This window comes from Nylanderia fulva, unplaced genomic scaffold (assembly GCF_048542155.1).
Source record: "Nylanderia fulva isolate GAGA-0341 unplaced genomic scaffold, ASM4854215v1 Scaffold75, whole genome shotgun sequence".
NCBI lineage: Eukaryota > Metazoa > Arthropoda > Insecta > Hymenoptera > Formicidae > Nylanderia > Nylanderia fulva.
In genome coordinates this window covers 552,518-572,313 of record NW_028190862.1, presented here as the reverse complement: position 1 = coordinate 572,313, position 19,796 = coordinate 552,518, and the positions used below count along the sequence as shown (strand labels likewise).

Below are 19,796 nucleotides of genomic sequence, written 5' to 3'. Positions count from 1 at the left end.
TTACATAATAACTGATTAATTTTATTCTATTACCAAGATTATACATATATTTTCTTTAATATAAAATTGACTTTGTCTTGACTAAAATTTATATATTTTTACACGATAAAAAATGTGATTTTATTTTTATAATAATTTATACTGTATGGTATATCAGACTATAATTAGTTAAAAGCGCACACACTTGTTCACACGCACAACAGAAAAAAAAATATATATAATGAAGTATAATTAATAAGATGCATATTCATAAAAGTATATCATTCATAAAAGTAGCTCCAGACTTAGTCTAGAGCTGTCAACGGACGGACGTATTGACCAGAGATTTCTCAGCATATTACATGCACGCCTTATTGTATTTCATCGTTCTTCTGTATTGGGTCGCTATATTAAAGTTCATTTCCTGTCTACGCAAGTATCTTCATTTCGGGCGCGTGTGAGAGTGCGTGTGTGAAAGAGATGTTTCGCGAGAATACGCGGAGGTTGTTACGGCAACACAACATTTTAGGGGCTCGTCCGGGATCTAAGGAACGTGACGTCGCAGCGGAACAACAAAATGGCTATGCAGCACTCTCCGAGGATTACCTGATCACAAGCTCCGTCTCGAGCGACGACGAGCGAGGACTCGACGAATCAAACACCGACGAAGACTCTGCAAGCCGAGACTTTGCGAGCCATTCTTCAGGAGCTCAATCAGCTGCGGCAGGAGCAGAGAACGGAGCGACAGCTGATACAAACGGAACTGCAGAAAAGGGACGATGCATTACAACGCTTAGAACAGGAGATCGTCCAAATAAATCAGCTAAGTCGTTCCAATAATATTCCGGTTTCCACGGGCGCGAGCGATCGTGATACGGTTCCAAATCGTGTAATTCGTGCGCGACAATTAACACGAGAAATTTAGGATTTAAATTAAAACCCGACATTTTTGATGGAACAGTTCCCCTAAGAGAGTTCTTCTCACAATATGAATTGATCGCACGGGCAAATCGATGGGATGACAAGACAAAAAACGTGGCATTAATTTCATGCTTGAGAGGGAAGGCGCGCGCAGTATTAGAGTGTATAAACGATATTGAAAGCCTCAATTATGACGAGTTAAAGTCCAAATTAGAATTGAGATTTGGAGAGAGACATCTTTCTCAATCTTATTACTCTCTTTTTACAAATAGGAAACAAAAAGTGGGAGAGGATAAGGCTACTTTGGGTTCGGAAATTGAAAGATTGGCGTATCCCGAATGCTCGCATCATATCCGTGATAAGTATATATAATATATTTCTGCAATTTCGAATGGATTTGTGAGAGGGATCCTTCAATTGGAGGCTATTACTTCCTTGAAAGTGACCGTACAAAGAGCTATGACGATTAGGGTAATTCAGGAGAATAATTTTGAGAGACGGAAAGAATTTAATAATGATAGGTATAGAAATGGATATAGAAATGAGAGTGGTGAAAAAGAGAAAAAGTTCAATGAATTTCAAAGAAATAAAAATAGATTTGAAAATAAAAAAAAGGATAAGGATAATGAGAAATCTGGAAAGAAAATGGTAAATATGAATAAGAATAAAAAGAATTTTTCGAGAGAATGTTGGCAATGCGAGAGTACGAGCCATTTTCGAGCGGAGTGTCCTTCTTTGAAATCTGAGGGAAACTAGGAATTGTCGAGCTGTTGGGGGCAGGTTCGGCGAAATTTCAAAAACCCCCGAAAGAATGTGATAAATTAATTAGTAATTGCACTTTGAACGAGGAGCGAAATAAATTATTTTATTTTAAAGGGTCCATTGATGGACAGAATTGTTTCATTAAGATTGACACGGGCTCGGATGTGTCATTAATTAGGAGTGATTTAGTTGGAACGCTTAAAAAGCGAATCTCTTTAGATAATGTCTATTGTTTGAAATATCCTACTGGAGAAAAAGTGCCAATAAAGTTTAAAGTCATTGTGGAGGTTAGAATAGGGAATTATTTAAAAAAACTTCCGGTTTTTGTAGCTGACATGGTAGAGGATTGTTTATTAGAGACTAATTTTCTTTGTGCGATGAAACTAAAGAATATTTTTGAATCGGTTTTTAAGAATTCGGTTGAAGGCAAAAAGGAAGAGATTCGGTGTTCTCGAATACAAGGTAATGTTAATAAGGTTCCCCGATTTTTGAGAGATCTTTTTGAAAAAGAGACGGAGGGGTTGTTAGAAGAGCAAAAAAATTTATTTGCTAAATTTTTGATAAATTTTCAGGATATTTTTACAGAAGAGATTGTAGCAGGAAATTGTAATACTGTAGAGCATACAATTAATTTGATTGATTCAAATCCTATTAAACAGGACCCTCGTCGTATTCCGTTGCATATGCGGGAAGAAGTAGACAGGATTATCGAGGAAATGAGTCGTCAAGGAGTGATCAAAGAATCGCAAAGCCCCTTCTCCGGCGGTGATGGTCAGAAAAAAAGACGGAACTATCAGATTCTGTGTGGATTACAGGAAATTGAATGCAGTAACCAAGAAAGATTCCTATCCTATGCCTCGGATTGACGACTTACTTGACCGATTGAATAGAAATTGTTGGTTTTCCACGTTAGATTTAAAGAGCGGATATTGGCAAGTAAAAATTCGTCAGGAGGATAAAGAAAAGGCTGCATTTTCTGTTGGAAATGATTTATGGCAATTTACTGTAATGTCCTTTGGACTTTGTAACGCTCCTGCCACCTTCGAGCGTTTGATAGAAAAAGTTTTACAATTGTTGTCTAAGATATGCTTGGTTTATTTGGACGATATTATTATTTTCGGTAAGAGTTTTGACGCGAAATGTTGAATAATCTAAAGCAGGTATTTTTACAGTTACGTTCTTCTAATCTGAAATTAAATCCAAAAAATGTTCTTTCTTCAAAAAGGAAATAAAGTATTTAGGACATAATCTTTAAGAAAGGAATTACTACGGATCCGGATAAAATTTCTTTTGTTAGGGATTGGTCACTTCCTAGGAACAAGAAGCAAATTCGAAGCTCTTTAGGTTTTTGTTCCTATTACAGGAAGTTTGTTAAAGGATTTTCTTTAATAGCAAAGCCATTATTTTTTTTAACAGAAAATTTGACGAAATTTGTTTGGACTCAGCAATGTGAGTTAGCATTCGAGGAGTTAAAAGAACGCCTAGTATCTTCTCCTATTTTATCTTTTCCAAGAAAAGAGGGACGATTTATTCTCGATACCGACGCTTCTGATCATGGAATTGGTGCAGTTTTATCTCAGATTTAGGATGGAAAAAAAAGGTTATAGCATATTTCAGTCGAGTATTAAGCAAAACAGAAAGGAATTATTGTGTGACGCAACGAGAATTGTTGACTATTGTGGATTCAATAAAGATCTTTCATCATTATTTATACAAAAGAGAATTTATAATCAGAACTGATTACATCTCTTTACAATGGTTGATGTCATTCAAAGACCTAGAAGGACAAATGGCACGATTGTTGGAACGGATTCAACAGTATAATTTCGAAATTGTACATCGTAAAGAAAGAGTCCATAGAAATGCCGACGGTTTATCTAGACGTCCTTGTGCGGAGATTAATTGTAATTATTGTAATAAAATAGATGCAAAGGAGGAATGGAGGAAAGAACAATTGGAAGATTCGGTTATTGCAAAGTTATTATTAGGAAAAGAGAAGGATCAGCGTCCTTCTTGGCAAGAGATAATTCCAGAAGGTTCTTCTTCAAAAATTTATTGGTCATATTGGGACTCTCTTCAAGTTAGGGATGGAGTGTTAGTTAGAAAATGGGAATCTCCTAATTTACAATCTTGTATTTTTCAGATGATAGTTCCTCAGATAAGAATTCGAGAGATTTTAAAAGAAGCGCATGATTCTCCGACTGGCGGTCATTTCGGAATTAATAAAACTTTGTCGAAAATTCGGAAACGATTCTTTTGGACTACATGTAAACAAGACGTTGAGAACTGGTGTAGATCCTGCAAAATTTGTTTGGCTAGAAAAAGACCTTTTGATAAAGAAAAATCTGGAATGCAGATTTATAATGCTGGAGTTCCTTTCGAAAGAATCCAGATGGATGTCTTGGGTCCATTTCCTGAATCTGTTGCAAAGAAATAGATATTTGTTAGTTATTTCAGATTGTTTTACAAAATGGGTGGAAGCATTTCCGCTTAAGAATATTAGGGCCAATACGATCGCAGAAGTGTTTGTGAATCAGGTAGTTTCTAGGTTTGGCGTACCTTCAGAATTACAGACAAATCAGGGAAGAAACTTTGATTCTCGATTATTTCTCGAATTATCACAATTATTGGGAATAAAGAAGACTAGAACAACTCCGTTTTATCCTCAATCGAACGAGACGGTTGAACGTCAGTATCAAACGATAATCAATTATTTAGCTAAGTTTGTTTCGGAGAATCAGCGAGATTGGGATCGTTTGATAGAAATGTGTCTTTTAGCTTTTAGATCCGCCAGACATGAGACTATTGAGATCTCTCCTCCAGAGTTGTGTTTTGGTAGGGATTTAAAATTGCCTTTAGATCTTTTCCGAGGATGTTCTCCAGAAAATCAATTAAATCTCTCGGAAGAAAATTATGTTTCGGAACTAAAGGAAAAATTAAATCAAATTCATGAAAGGGTTAGGGAACGTATAAATATTAGGTCTTCAAAAACAAAAACACTTTATCGAAAGCTCGTCAAATACAATTTGATCCTGGACAGAAAGTGTGGTTACATAATCCTCGCAGAGTTATAGGAAAAACTCCTAAGTTACAAAGCGACTGGAAAGATCCGTTCGAAGTAGTAAAAAAGTTAAATGATGTCGTTTATTGCATTCGGAAATCAAAGAGGCATAAGAACAAGATAGTCCATTTAGATAGATTAGCTTCTCATTATGAGGTACAAATTTAAGGAAAACACATCCAAGGCCCAATTTGTGTCATGATTTAAGAATGACTTAACAAGTCTTCTTACTTGTTTTTATGTTATTTAGGAAATCCTCTTAGGAAGAAAGAGAAGGAATTGTTTGGTCGTCGGTCGAAGTTTTTGATCATCGGTTGAGATTTTTCTACGAAGACTGCCTCACCCACGGTTTTTGATCTGTGGTTTTCCCGTGGGTCGTTGGGCGAATGCCGCGGCAGGGACTTGGAGAGTCCTCGAGGGACAATGGGTCCACGAAAATTACCCCCCCCCCTTGTTCAAAGAGATAAGATTTCGTCGATGGAGCTCGAGACGCGCAGTTCGGAAACCTGTAGCGGCAGCCCAGGGTAGAACAAGAGATCGCATCATGACTCCAAAGACAAAGAAGATATTTAGACGAGTTTACTCGCCCCCCCCCCCTTTTTTTATTCAAAAGGATAGAATCGTCTTATTGGAGTACAGCACGCATAGTCCGGTAATCTGTAACAGCAGCTCAGAGTAGGACAAGAGGTCGTGGACTCCAAGGATAAAGGAGACATTTGGTTCTTCAGAAGTAGGATTGTCGGGACGACAATTTTAGAAGAGAGGGGGCAGTGTTGTGCCCCCGTATTTGTCCGGCTCCCTGAAATATTCAATCACCGAGTTTTTCGTTCCGCGGGAAGTTTGATGGGATGGAATCGTCTCCTAGCTTGTCGCCAAGGAGCTGTTGTTTAACAACTCCCGACTCTGTTCTGTTTCCCGGCGGCATATTTAGACAGACTTATAGCGGTTTCGATTGGGGTGCACTGGCTGCACTGAATGTCAGGCGCGTGTTCGATTGGTAGTGCCAATGCGCACTTGGCTAGTGTTGCGTGTTCGTTTGAACGCACAACACTCGCATAGTGCGCACTCAGTGCGCACTAAGTGGCACGAGATATTTTGACGGTGCCAGTTCAGTGCACTGGATGCATGCAAGCAGTAGGGCATTCTTTTGAACGAAAATTCGACATAATGAGCAATTCGGATTTGGCTCTCTTTAATATTTTGGAGACATTTTTGGAATCTTCTTCTAGTTCAAGCGAGCAAAAAGAAATAATTACAACTCTTCGAACTAGAAGAATAATTCCAAAAACTGTAAATTATGTAGAATGTGTGAAAAAAATGGATAATGACACCGTAAGTGTTATATCTTTTTATATAAACATCGAACCTATACCCTTTTTTAAAATATAATTAATGTATATATATTTTATAAATTAAACTTCGGCTCGTATACAATTAAAATATGTGATATAATAAAAGGCCAACTTAACGAGCTTATATGCTATTAATTGAAAAATTTTATTTATTAATTTACGTCATACTATACAAAAGTTACGATAAACGTTTCGACTGTACTACAGTCTTTCTCAATATCCTAATAATATGTTAAAAAATTAATTTAGTCATTTCGACATCATAAATAAATACAACAATTATAAAATTATATGACGAACGCAGTACAAAATTCATGTTTGTTGGCATGAGTTAGAGCGTCAGATGCTGTTATATTATGTAACGACACTGTGAACAAATTAATATATCCGCTCAAATATTACATTTAGATTTTTAATAAATAGTATTAACTTACTTTATTGTCAACGAACATAACACTTTTTTTAAAAAATTATTTCTTTTTACTTAACATAATTGTTCCGGAACCATGGAAAATAATTGAGAGTCTCCGCGAAAAGTTAAATGTCGCGCGATCAAATATATTGAGAACAACCAATCGTCGCATTAGCGAATCACGAATTTCCACGCGACCGAGGCATAGCGCGTAGCCGATCCTTCTCACACCTCTTTGCAATTCGCATTCGCGGTCCTTTTTCGCCAACTCAAGTGCGCGGTGTGTCGATTAGGATCTGTCGCGCACCCCCGTTCATGCCTATCTGAGTCGCTAATATCCTTCCTCGTTTCCCGTTCCTTCTTGTTGTTCCGGCTCTCAGAGTATTAACACATTGCCTCGTTATTGGAGATTCGTATCACGCGTGGTTCACATAATCCTTCGAGTCACGAAAGTGATTATTTTCCGCCGGTCATCGGCAAAAATTTGTAGAATATTGTGCAAGCGATATTTTCCATTATTTCAGTTTTATTTGTGAAATACATGCATAGTTCGGCTGCAATTACGACCGCATGTATCACCACGTGCTCCGACATTACAGTGTTCCGGAGACTCTCAGAGACCTCGATTTCGCGAACGGTGCATCGCGCATCCGCGTTCGGCTCTTGATCGCTGCGATCTTTGTAAAAATTATCGCGAGAAGATTTCCGTCGAGTACGCGCGCAGCAATTACGATCAAGCACAAGATGTCCGTCCGTTCTCGTTAAAATTTTTGTCCACCGTTCGCCAAGTGTGTTTAATTCGAACTCGAAACTTTAGTTTTTTTTGTGAAAGATCGACAACTTTAGTTTTTTTTGTGAAAGATCGAATAAACCTTTTTTTAACCATATTCTCAGCTGTTAACAATCAACCCCTTCTTCCCTCTATTCCCGATCAAAATTAATTTAATCAGTGCATTCCGCAACATTTCTGGTCCTTCGAGCCGGATCGGGACTGAGGTTTTTTGCCTTTTTTGACTGTTAACAGCTGTGTTGGTGCTACGCGTTCAGTAGCGAACTCGTTCGATTATCGCGTAGTGGTGCAATAAAAAACCTGTGTAAAATGGAATCCTTCGAAGAATTGATGCACGAACAGTCTACAAAAATGAGCTCAGTTATTCGTGCGATATCTAATTTTAAAAAGTTAGGTCAAGCTAAAATGACCTATGCAGTGACGAAAAATCGCATGGAAACATTAAAAGAAAAATTCGAACAGTGCTCAAAATTAGATGCCAAATTACACGCTTCCGCTGACTCCAAGGAGAAGACCACGCACCCCTACTTCTCAGATCACGAATTTGACGAGTGCGAAGAAGCCTACGAGACAGCGTTGGATTATTTCGCAGAGGTTGTACATGAACTCTCCAAATCATCAGCTCATCCTGCAGCTAACGTAAGTCATTTGCACGAATGTCAGTCTCATACGACACTCAACCTACCGAAGGTCACATTGCCGGTCTTCGATGGATCGTTCGACAAATGGGAGAGCTTCCGCGATCGTTTTCAATCGATGATTATAGAAGAAAAAAGCCTGTCTAACGTACAAAAATTGCATCATTTATTCTCGTGTCTAAAAGGCGAAGCGCTCACCGCGATCGAACATTTAACGATTACTTCTGATAATTTTGCTGTAGCGTGGACGATTCTTTCGTCCAATTTTGAAAACGAGCGTCGGCTAATCAATTCGTATATACATCGCTTATTTACACTGCCCAATGTTACGGCGAAATCGGCGACCGAACTTCGAGCTCTACAGAGCAAATTAACTGCCGCAATTGCCGCGTTAAAAAATTTGTCTCGTCCGGTCGAACATTGGAGCGATATTTTTGTTTATATTATCACAAAGACTCGACAAATCCTCGCGCGAAGCGTGGGAATTGAAGTTAGGAAAAACGACCGTCTATCCTACGTTTGACGAAATTAGCGCGTTCTTGGATTCTCGTATTCGCGCTCTCGACGCCCTTGTACCGATCGCTTCGACACTCGATAAACAAAGCGATAAATCAAACGCGAAATTAAAACAAAGGGCTGTCACTTCGCATACAACAAGCGCCACGAAAGTTTCATGTCCCGTGTGCGAATCGAATCATTTGTTATATCAATGTACCGCGTTCCTCGGAAAAACGCCGACTCAGCGATACGAAATTATTCGTAATGGCAAGCGTTGCCTTAATTGTCTCAGTTCGAAGCATCAAGCGAAAGAATGCCCGAGTACCCGCTCGTGTAAAGAATGTCACAAAAGGCATCACACGCTTTTACATTTTTTTGACGCTCCGAAATCAGCTGTTCAAGCGTCATCGTCTCCCGCGTCAACAAATCCCGTCATCTCGACAAGTGACGTTTCCTCGCATATCATTGCAAAAGCTGTAACAGCGCGTCACATTCTCCTGGCAACTGCTCGCGTTCGCGTGCATTCAATGCACGGTCGATTCCAATGGGCCCGAGCGCTCATCGATCAAGGATCTGCGTCATCTTTTATAACCGAAAATTTAGTGCAGTCATTAAGACTTCCGAAATTAAATACCGCTGTTAGGGTAACAGGTATCGGCAAAACGCAGACAAGCGTTCGACATGCCGTTCATCTAACGATAACTCCCAGCAACGCGGACACTCCGGTTTATAGAATCACCGTGTTAATTTTAAAATCGTTAACTCGATATTTGCCAAACCATCTCACCATTCCAGAGCAATGGCCGCATTTGAATGGCCTTTCGTTAGCTGATCCCGATCCAGCAGGATCAGATCCAATAGAAATAATTATCGGAGCGGATCTTTTCGGGTCACTCATCCTCGACGGCGTTCGAAAAGGCGCGGTTGACGAACCGATCGCTCAAAATACCGCGCTAGGCTGGATCATATCCGGACCTATAGCGCAACTCAGACCGCTCTCGCAGTCGTCCATTGGAGTACATCATTGCTCTGTTACGGATGATCTCAATCAAACTCTCCGCCGATTTTGGGAAATCGAAGAAATTCCCGCTTCATCGAAAATAACTAGTGAAGAAAAGGCATGCGACGACCATTTTAATTCGACACACTCTCGAAATTCTGAAGGTCGCTATATCGTCAGACTTCCATTTAAACACGGACCTCCACTCAACATTGGAGAATCTCGACATTCCGCGCTTCAGAGTTACCTTCGCACGGAAAGCCGCATTAAAACGGATTCATCGAAATCGTCGGAATATCATAATTTTTTAAAGGAATATTATGATCTGAGACACATGCAACGCGTCTCAGAAACCGAACAATTAATCGACTCGAATCAAATCGTATATATTCCGCACCATGCCGTATTCCGCGCTAACAGTTTAACAACGCGAATACGTATCGTTTTCAACGCTTCAAGTCGAACCTCAAACGGTACGTCATTGAATGATCATTTATATCCGGGCCCTAAACTTCAAAAGGACCTTGCTGCAGTGATTTTGCGTTGGCGCACATTTCGATACGTTTATTCCGCCGACGTGGCAAAAATGTATCGCCAAATTCAAGTCGATCCTCGCGATCGTGATTTCCAGCGCATCTTCTGGCGGCCATCTCCAACACATCAAGTTGAGGAGTATCGTCTCTGTACCGTAACGTACGGCATGACTTCAGCTCCGTACTTAGCTTTGAAGGTCATGAATCAACTCGCCATAGATGAAGGCGCTTCATTTCCATTAGCCACATCCGTTATCGATCGTCAAATGTACGTCGACGACTTTATCTTCGGCGCCGACGACAAAGTTCTCGCTCGTCAAACTCGCGAGCAGATTGTTTCTCTTCTCAAAAGAGGTGGATTCACGCTACGAAAATGGGCAAGCAACGTGTCCGAACTCCTTGACGAGATCGAAGATACCGACCACGGTCTCGCTCAAAACCGAGATCTAAACGAAGATGAGAGCTTGAAAATTCTCGGTCTTACTTGGCAACCAGATCGCGACATCTTCAAATTTACCATTACGATTACAGGGCCTCCTGGCAACACCAAAAGAAGAATTTTATCCGACATCGCCAAATTCTTTGATCCACTTGGATGGGCAACTCCAGTGATTATTCGCGCCAAAATTTTGATGCAACGACTTTGGATCGCTAAATGTGAATGGGACGAAGTCGCTCCGCCGAATCTGCTTGAAGCCTGGCAGCAGTATCATACTCATCTTAAACATCTAGAAGAGGTGATGATTCCACGTTGGATTCAACTCGGCCATCACGTACTGCATCTAGAGTTGCATGGATTCTCGGATGCATCTACCAAAGCATACGCTGCAGCGGTGTACATTCGCGTTGTCACGGTGGATGGAATGGTCTCGGTCAATCTTCTTGCAAAATCAAAAGTCGCTCCTGTCAAAGTAATGAGTGTTCCGCGACTCGAGTTATCTGCAGCTCAATTACTCGCACGGCTCATTCATTTCATTCGCGAAGCTCTCGACTTTCGTGAGGTAAATGTTTATTGTTGGACCGATTCCACAATTACTCTTGCCTGGCTGAGCCGACCTTCTACTACATGGAAGACATTTATAGCGAATAGAGTAGCCGATATTCACACGCTACTTCCGGACATTCCATGGCGTCATGTCCCAACAAAGGAAAATCCTGCCGACTGCGCATCGCGCGGGATCTCTCCCGACGACCTTGCCACAAACCTTCAATGGTGGTCAGGTCCCGATTGGCTTATTAAATCTTCCGATTATTGGCCAAAATCTAACTCGGATTTCGATCCCCACGCGCTAAGCGAGCAACGCGCGCAACCACAATCGCTCACTACATCCGTTGTCGCATCGTGGGACCTATCACAACGTTATTCGTCATGGCACAAACTCCTTCGAATAACTGCATACATCTATCGATTCGTAACGAATTCCCGCTCTCGACATATCAATCTCAATCTGAAGATACAAAACCCTAGAGCTCCGATCTACCTAAATCCGATTGAAATTAAGTCCGCTGAAATCTTTTGGATTCGTTATATTCAATCAGAATTGTTTCATAGCGAGATATCAGCACTCAGTACGGCAACTCCAATCAAGAAATCTAGCACACTGCTTTCATTAAATCCTTATCTCGATAATGATCAAATAATTCGAGTCAGTGGCAGGCTAAGGAACGCCACTTTACAAAGCGCCGTTCGCAATCCGATTGTCCTAAAGGACCATACCTTGGTCAGGATGATCATCATGGACACCCACCGACGAATGTTGCACGCTGGATCTCAATTAACATTAGCTCGGATTCGAGAGAAATTTTGGATTCTGCGAGCACGATCTCTGGTTCGCGCTGTACTCTACAAATGTGTATCATGTACACGAGAAAGGGCTCAGATTCCTACCGAGCTCATGGGCGATCTTCCGAATGTAAGAGTAAATCGCTCAGCTCGAGCATTCGAACATGCCGGTGTCGATTATGCCGGTCCAATTCTTGTACGAACCTCTCGTGGACGAGGTCATAAAGCGCATAAAGCCTATATTGCCGTGTTCGTTTGTATGACGACAAAGGCGATCCATCTCGAGCTCGTTAGCGACTACTTTTCAGACGCTTTTCTCGCCACATTAAATCGTTTCGTTTCTCGTCGCGGATACCCTGCATCGATTTATTCGGATAATGGAACCACATTCCAAGGTGCCGATCGCGAACTTAAACTCGCAATCGCGCAGGCTTTAAAAAATTCGGATTTGCAAAATACGCTTTCGACCGACGGAATAAACTGGCATTTCGTGCCTCCTTCCGCTCCCCACTTCGGTGGATTATGGGAAGCTGCCGTACGCAGCGTCAAACACCATTTAAAGCGCTGTATCGGCTCACATACGCTCACATTTGAAGAATTAAATACTGTTCTTTGTCGTATCGAAGCGTGTCTTAACTCGAGACCTATTGGGTCTGTGTCCGAAAATCTCGATGATTATCATGTATTAACACCGGGACACTTCCTCATCGGGGGACCCATCTTAGCTGCGCCACAGCCAAGCGTTCTCGATCTTAACGAAACTCGTCTTTCCCGCTGGCAATTGTTGCAACATATTACAGAAAAATTTTGGAAATCATGGTCAAACGACTACTTATTAACGTTGCAGCAGCGGCCAAAATGGAAAATTGGGCAACGACTTGCGACTGTAGGCCGAATCGTTCTCTTGCGGAACGCACTTGCTCCTCCGTCTCACTGGGAGCTCGGACGTATCATCGAATGTCATCCCGGCAACGACGGACTCGTTCGCGTCGTTACCGTGCGCACCGCGCGTTCACAGTATAAGCGTCCAATTGTAAAATTATGTTTTCTTCCGATCGATATCAATACTTCAAGCGATCAAAGTTCCGCCATGGCGGGCGGCACCGATTCCGATTAGACTTAAGTAATAATGCTCAAAAATTATTGTACTGCACCATTTGTTGTAAAAAAAAAAACTTTCCATATTCGTATTGTAAGCGTTCTAGTCATAAATTGTAAGCGTTATAGTCTTTACTTCGAATAAAATCATTCGAGACGGGCGGTATGTTCCGGAACCGTTGAAAATAATTGAGAGTCTCCGCGAAAAGTTAAATGTCGCGCGATCAAATATATTGAGAACCACCAATCGTCGCATTAGCGAATCACGAATTTCCACGCGACCGAGGCATAGCGCGTAGCCGATCCTTCTCACACCTCTTTGCAATTCGCATTCGCGGTCCTTTTTCGCCAACTCAAGTGCGCGGTGTATCGATTAGGATCTGTCGCGCACCCCCGTTCATGCCTATCTGAGTCGCTAATATCCTTCCTCGTTTCCCGTTCCTTCTTGTTGTTCCGGCTCTCAGTGTATTAACACATTGCCTCGTTATTGGAGATTCGTATCACGCGTGGTTCACATAATCCTTCGAGTCACGAAAGTGATTATTTTCCGCCGGTCATCGGCAAAAATTTGTAGAATATTGTGCAAGCGATATTTTCCATTATTTCAGTTTTATTTGTGAAATACATGCATAGTTCGGCTGCAATTACGACCGCATGTATCACCACGTGCTCCGACATTACAGTGTTCCGGAGACTCTCAGAGACCTCGATTTCGCGAACGGTGCATCGCGCATCCGCGTTCGGCTCTTGATCGCTGCGATCTTTGTAAAAATTATCGCGAGAAGATTTCCGTCGAGTACGCGCGCAGCAAGTACGATCAAGCTCAAGATGTCCGTCCGTTCTCGTTAAAATTTATTGTCCACCGTTCGCCAAGTGTGTCTAATTCGAACTCGAAACTTTAGTTTTTTTTTGTGAAAGATCGACAACTTTAGTTTTTTTGTGAAAGATCGAATAAACCTTTTTTAACCAAACTCTCAGCTGTTAACAATCAACCCCTTCTTCCCTCTATTCCCGATCAAAATTAATTTAATCAGTACATTCCGCAACAATAATCACAATGTGTACTTTTTTAAAAAACAAATCGATGTCTGTATCTTACAATGTCGGCGCGCTGTATATATAATAGACTGAAGTTCCTTATTGTTAATAGATTAAACAAAGAAATGACTAAAGATATAAATAACGAAATCATAAATAATGACAATAATAAAAAATTCATAGCGATACCTTATATTGAAAGAATCTCGGAACTAGTAGCATCAGAATTAAAGAAATCAAATATAACAGTAGGATACAGATGTCTAAAGAAATTAAACAGAGTCATAAAAACGCAAAAAGACAGAGATAAGCTCCAAAATAATTCGGGGGTCATATATAAGATTTCGTGTAATAATTGTGATGCTACATATGTAGGACAGACGAAAAGACAATTAGGTACAAGAGTAAATGAACATAAAAATAATATTAGATTAGATTCAGCAAGGCACTCGGTGGTTTCTGATCATATTGTAAAATTTACACACAATTTCAATTGGAACGACACAAAAATCCTAGATTATGAAAAGAATTATTATAAAAGGTTGATATCAGAAATGATATATATTAAAGAAGAAAACAACAGTATCAACCTAAAAAAGGACACCGAGCGTCTTGACGGTTCTTATTATGATATTCTAAAAAAATTGTCTACGTCATCTTAAAAATTGGGTATATATACAGCGCGCCGACATTGTAAGATACAGACATCAATTTGTTTTTTAAAAAAGTACACATTGTGATTATGTTAAGTAAAAAGAAATAATTTTTTAAAAAAAGTGTTATGTTCGTTGACAAAAAAGTAAGTTAATACTATTTATTAAAAATCTAAATGTAATATTTGAGCGGATATATTAATTTGTTCACAGTGTCGTTACATAATATAACAGCATCTGACGCTCTAACTCATGCCAACAAACATGAATTTTGTACTGCTTTCGTCATATAATCTTATAATTGTTGTATTTATTTATGATGTCGAAATGACTAAATTAATTTTTTAACATATTATTAGGATATTGAGAAAGACTGTCGTACAGTCGAAACGTTTATCGTAACTTTTGTATAGTATGACGTAAATTAATAAATAAAATTTTTCAATTAATAGCATATAATCTCGTTAAGTTGGCCTTTTATTATATCACATATTATAATTAATGTACTTAATGTAATAGCATTTTTATACTGAATAATAATAATTTTTATATTTGTCATACGTGATATTCTTGATCATCTTCTATATTTAATTACATATAATAAAAATCATTACTTAACTGAACACAAGATGTCGAGATTACTTTTTTGTTCTTCCCGGAATCTAGTCAACTCAAGTGGCACTGAAAATTTCGGCGTGTTCTTTTTCACCTGCACTATTCAGTGCAACCCATGAAACTTGTCCAGTGTTCGTGTGAACTGAGTGCGCACTGGTGCGCACTAACTTTTTCCCAATCGAAAACGCTATTAGTCTAGAACTATCAACGGACGGACGTATTGACCAGAGATTTCTCAGCATATTATATGCACGCCTTATTGTATTTCATCATTCTTCTGTATTGGGTCGCTATATTAAAGTTCATTTCCTGCCTACGCGAGTATCTTCATTTCGGGCGCGTGTGAGAGTGCGTGTGTGAAAGAGGTGTTTCGCGAGAATACGCGGAGGTCGTTACGGAAACACAACAATTTTAATAAAAATATCAGTTTTATAATTTGTTAATTAAATTAGATTAAATCGATAATATATGAAAAAGCGTGTATAAATATATTTAAAGAAAATATGATCAAAAACAAAATAAATAAATAATTTTTTTATCTCATCAGAAATATGAGTTCAATTAAAATGATATAGTTTATTTTATATAAAGTTTCAATAAAATTTGTGAATCTAATTTTACCATTTCTTATTATGTTTTAAAAAGTGAATATTAGCATAGTTTACCTTTGAAAAGACATTCTATATAATTATATTTATAAAACAATATTTATAAATACAGATTAATTTAAATTTATTTTTATGTAAGTATTATTACTCTAAATATTTTTTATTAAAAGTGCATAAGAAAAAGATGCTGCCAAAATGAGACAAATAATATAGAAAATATTTCAAATGTGTATCATTATTATAAAACATCGATTTATAAACAAAGTTATAAATATTATGTTATAAATGTTATAAACATGTTGCAAATAATATTATAAAAAATGTTATAAATAGTGTTATAAAAAATTGTAGTCAAATAAAAAGAAAAGAATCAAAAGTATGATTCTACTAAAAGTATGATTTCTAATTTAAAATTGATTATTTTATTAATACTAAAAAAATTGCATATAATAAATTATTTTGACGCTACTTACCACCTGTGACTGTTTCTAGCGTGAAAGCGTTAAATCGCCAATTGTCAACCTTTTGTAAAACGCACTGTAATACATATAACAAATTCCAATTTAATACCGACACAAATATAATGGACATAATATTGTCAATAGAAAAAACAAAAATGTGTATGCTAAACGTAAATACATAATAATAAAAATATCACATTTAATTTTGAGAAAAAAATATGGCAATTTCACAACATAAAAAAATTAAAAATTTTAATTAATTATAACGCATACAATATTATGACACATAGAAAATATCTCTTACGAAGTATCTCCTTTGAATTGAGGACTTTTAATTTGTTATAAATTTTTCTTTTGTAAAGAATTACATTTATATCTTTAAGGGGATGCTGAAGTGACGGCCAAACTCCGATAGGTTAGCACCACACATATCTAAACATACGCATACATACACATATACATACGATAAATTAGCACTACACATATCTAAATATATGCATGTATATACACATATGCGTGAAAATTTTCTGCACTATTTTCTTATTTATTAGGCTTTTAAACTTATATCTAAAAGTTTACTAATACTTCTTCATTTAATTTCTAGTCGGAATCTATCTTATTTTGTACATCGTACAAACAGCAGAACTTTTATATTAAACAATTATTTTTTTGATCTGATGACAGAAGTTGATAAAGAAATTTTAGTTTTTTAATTTTTTCTTGTTTTTTAACATAAAATCGATAGGTTCCCACTTTGTTTCTGTACGTACTTTAATTGTGGAAAAGCATTTATTATTTTATTAAACTAATAAAAAGTTTTCGGTGTAGAAAGATCTATAATTATCCGATCGATAAAACATACATCCAGCATATCCTTAAAGCTATAAATAATTAAAAATAAAGCTCTGTCCACTTGATAAATAAGAAAGTTTCAGAAAATAAATATAATAAAATTATATCTTTTTCAATTTAATATAAATTCTCTTTGCGTTTTAATTTAAACAGAAATTAATATCTATGATTCTTTCAATCTAAAATTAACTAAGTAAATAAATAGCGATAACAGCCTGGCGTTGTTAGAAAAAGACGCAAATTTAATACAATAACTAGAAAATTAAAATACCATCGCAAAGTTTATTATTGTCATATTAACGAGACGTCAATTAACGTTGATTAAAAGTATAAAATTTAATTTTTATTATGCCTTTTTTGAGCATGAAATTAGAATAAATTCAAAAGACATAAATATCAGATGTAACCTTTATTAGAAGCGGAACGTTTCGTACTTTTACTTAAGACTTCTTCAGTCGCAATATACAAACGTTATAAGTATAATATAAAAATTAACTTTAACTTTAAACTTGGACAAACGATTGTTGAGTTTAGTTTAATTATGTAGACAACACCCATATAAAATTTTAAAATATATAAATTGTTAAAATTAATTTTTATATTATATTTATAGCGTTTGTATATTGCGGCTGAAGAAGTTTTAAGTAAAAGTACGAAACGTTCCGCTTCTAATAAAGGTTACATCTAATATTTATGTCTTTTTAATTTATTCTAATTTCATCCTCGAAAAAGGCCTAATAAAAATTAAATTTTATACTTTTAAAAATCTTTCCTCAATGGTAAAAGTCGACCAAACTGGCAATCATTTATTATAAATAATTAGTTAAAATACAACGTTTCGGCTGTCATTGCAGCCCTTTTCAAGTAAATCTATAAAAAGTTACATAAAAATAATTATAATTTTAATACATTTCATCGCAACAAATAATTATAAATTCATATACAAAAATATGTTACATACCAGACGTAAATGCATAATACCTTTTATTGTAATTCATTATTAGACATTAGATTAAAGACTTCACTTTCAAACATAATTTGAATTTTTATATTTACTGCTCTTAACAGCCTTTTATCAAATTTATTAAATATTTATCTTTATCTTCTATGAATTGATAATATCGAGGTTTTTGAAGATAGCAAATATTTGATAAGTATTTTAATAATTATTAAAATAACTAAACTATGTAAAAAATATATATTTAGTCAATAAATAACCCAGACAACAAAACGTCTAAGATATAATTTCCTACTCAACAATGTAAATGCAATATAACTTGTGTGAGTTACTTGGTGTTTGCTGAGATGTAAATAAAAAACTTTGAAATATAAAAATTTATTGAAATTTCGATCTAACTGGCCAGTACAATTTAATTAGGAACACTACGTTTCAACCCTTAAGTACGGGTCCTTTTCAAATGTAACTGCACCATAAAAATATACAATGATTAAGATATGAAACAATAATTTACAAAGTTGTTAACGAAAAAATTTTAAATAATATAAAAATAATGTAATGTACCTTTCAAGATGTTGATTCGACAGCAGTAAAATTACTAATGTTAAATCGGAGACAAGTAAATCAATTTAAGTCAAACGTTAAAAACACAATAATATCAAAGTTCGACAATACAACGAAATAAATAAATAAATAAATAGACAATCATATACTGTGAATCAACTTATTATAAATCGGATTTAGATTTTTTGTGTCCTTTTGTGTTTTTAACGTTTGACTTAAATTGATTCACTTGTCTCCAGTTTAACATTAGTAATTTTACTGCTGTTGAATCAACATCTTGAAAGATACATTACATTATTTTTATATTATTTTAAATTTCTTCGCGCGTTAACAACTTTGTAAATTATTATTTCATATTTAATCATTGTATATTTTTATGGTGCAGTTACACTTGAAAAAGACCCGTACCTAAGAGTCGAAACGTAGTGTTCCTAATTAAATTGTACTGGCCAGTTAGGTCAAAATTTCAATACATTTGTATGGTTTTACTCATTACTGGCGACTTCATTAATTTTATCGTTATTTGAAATATAAAGTTTCCATATTTTCACGTATTAATAACCACGTTTGACTCTTAATTAGCCCGTTTTTCTTTATACTATAATAAAAAATGTAAATAATCAATCGAATTCTTGATGTTGCCAATCAATAATTAAAAGGATAAATAATTTTTACAACCAATACTGACTAATAAATATTTAATAATCATCACAACGTTTTGACCATGGGTTTTAGTCCTTATCAAATGTACTACAATAAAGTAATTACAATAAATTTACAGTAATGCGTAAAAATATATGTGAACAAAACGTTAAACTTTACCTTAAAATTAAAAACCGTATACATATTATGCGAACGAAACTTCTTGTCATACTGTGATAATATAATAGCCGAGGACTACACAACCTTTAGTACCTTTAGTACCCTTAGTATATTGTCATAAATATTACTCAAATTATGAGTGTCTTTTTGTAGGTTGTGTTATTACCTTTTTTTAATGAAAAACATTTCAGCTATTTCGATGTTTTTTGTATGTTTTTTGTTATGTAATATTGTCGGTGTTGCCCAGTCAAAATCGTAATTAAACTCTAATTTATGTTTACTAATAACCGAATGATTAGACGTGTGCAATTTAATATTATTAAAATATTCTTTAACTCGAGTACTTAAGAATCTCTTTGTTTGACCAATATAAGACGCCGTACAATTTTTACAATCTA

General features: G+C 36.5%; 1 protein-coding gene across 8 annotated transcripts in view; it reads right to left on the bottom strand.

Annotated features, from left to right (window-relative positions):
* Positions 1-275: 275 nt before the first annotated feature.
* The window catches only part of LOC146720191 (uncharacterized), a 141,688-nt gene continuing 122,167 nt past the window's right edge, over positions 276-19,796 (bottom strand). For 6 of the 8 annotated variants that reach the window (XM_085488947.1, XM_085488944.1, XM_085488943.1 and 3 more), the window contains exons 5-6: positions 16,215-16,278; positions 287-742 (exon numbers count right to left, since the gene is read on the bottom strand). In XM_085488947.1, coding sequence (XP_085345073.1) covers positions 690-742; positions 16,215-16,278 — 117 coding nt within the window. In that variant the 3' untranslated portion in view covers positions 287-689. Of the gene's footprint in view, positions 743-16,187; positions 16,279-19,796 lie in introns of those variants that run through there. The other 2 variants (XM_085488950.1, XM_085488949.1) reach the window with 2 other exon arrangements.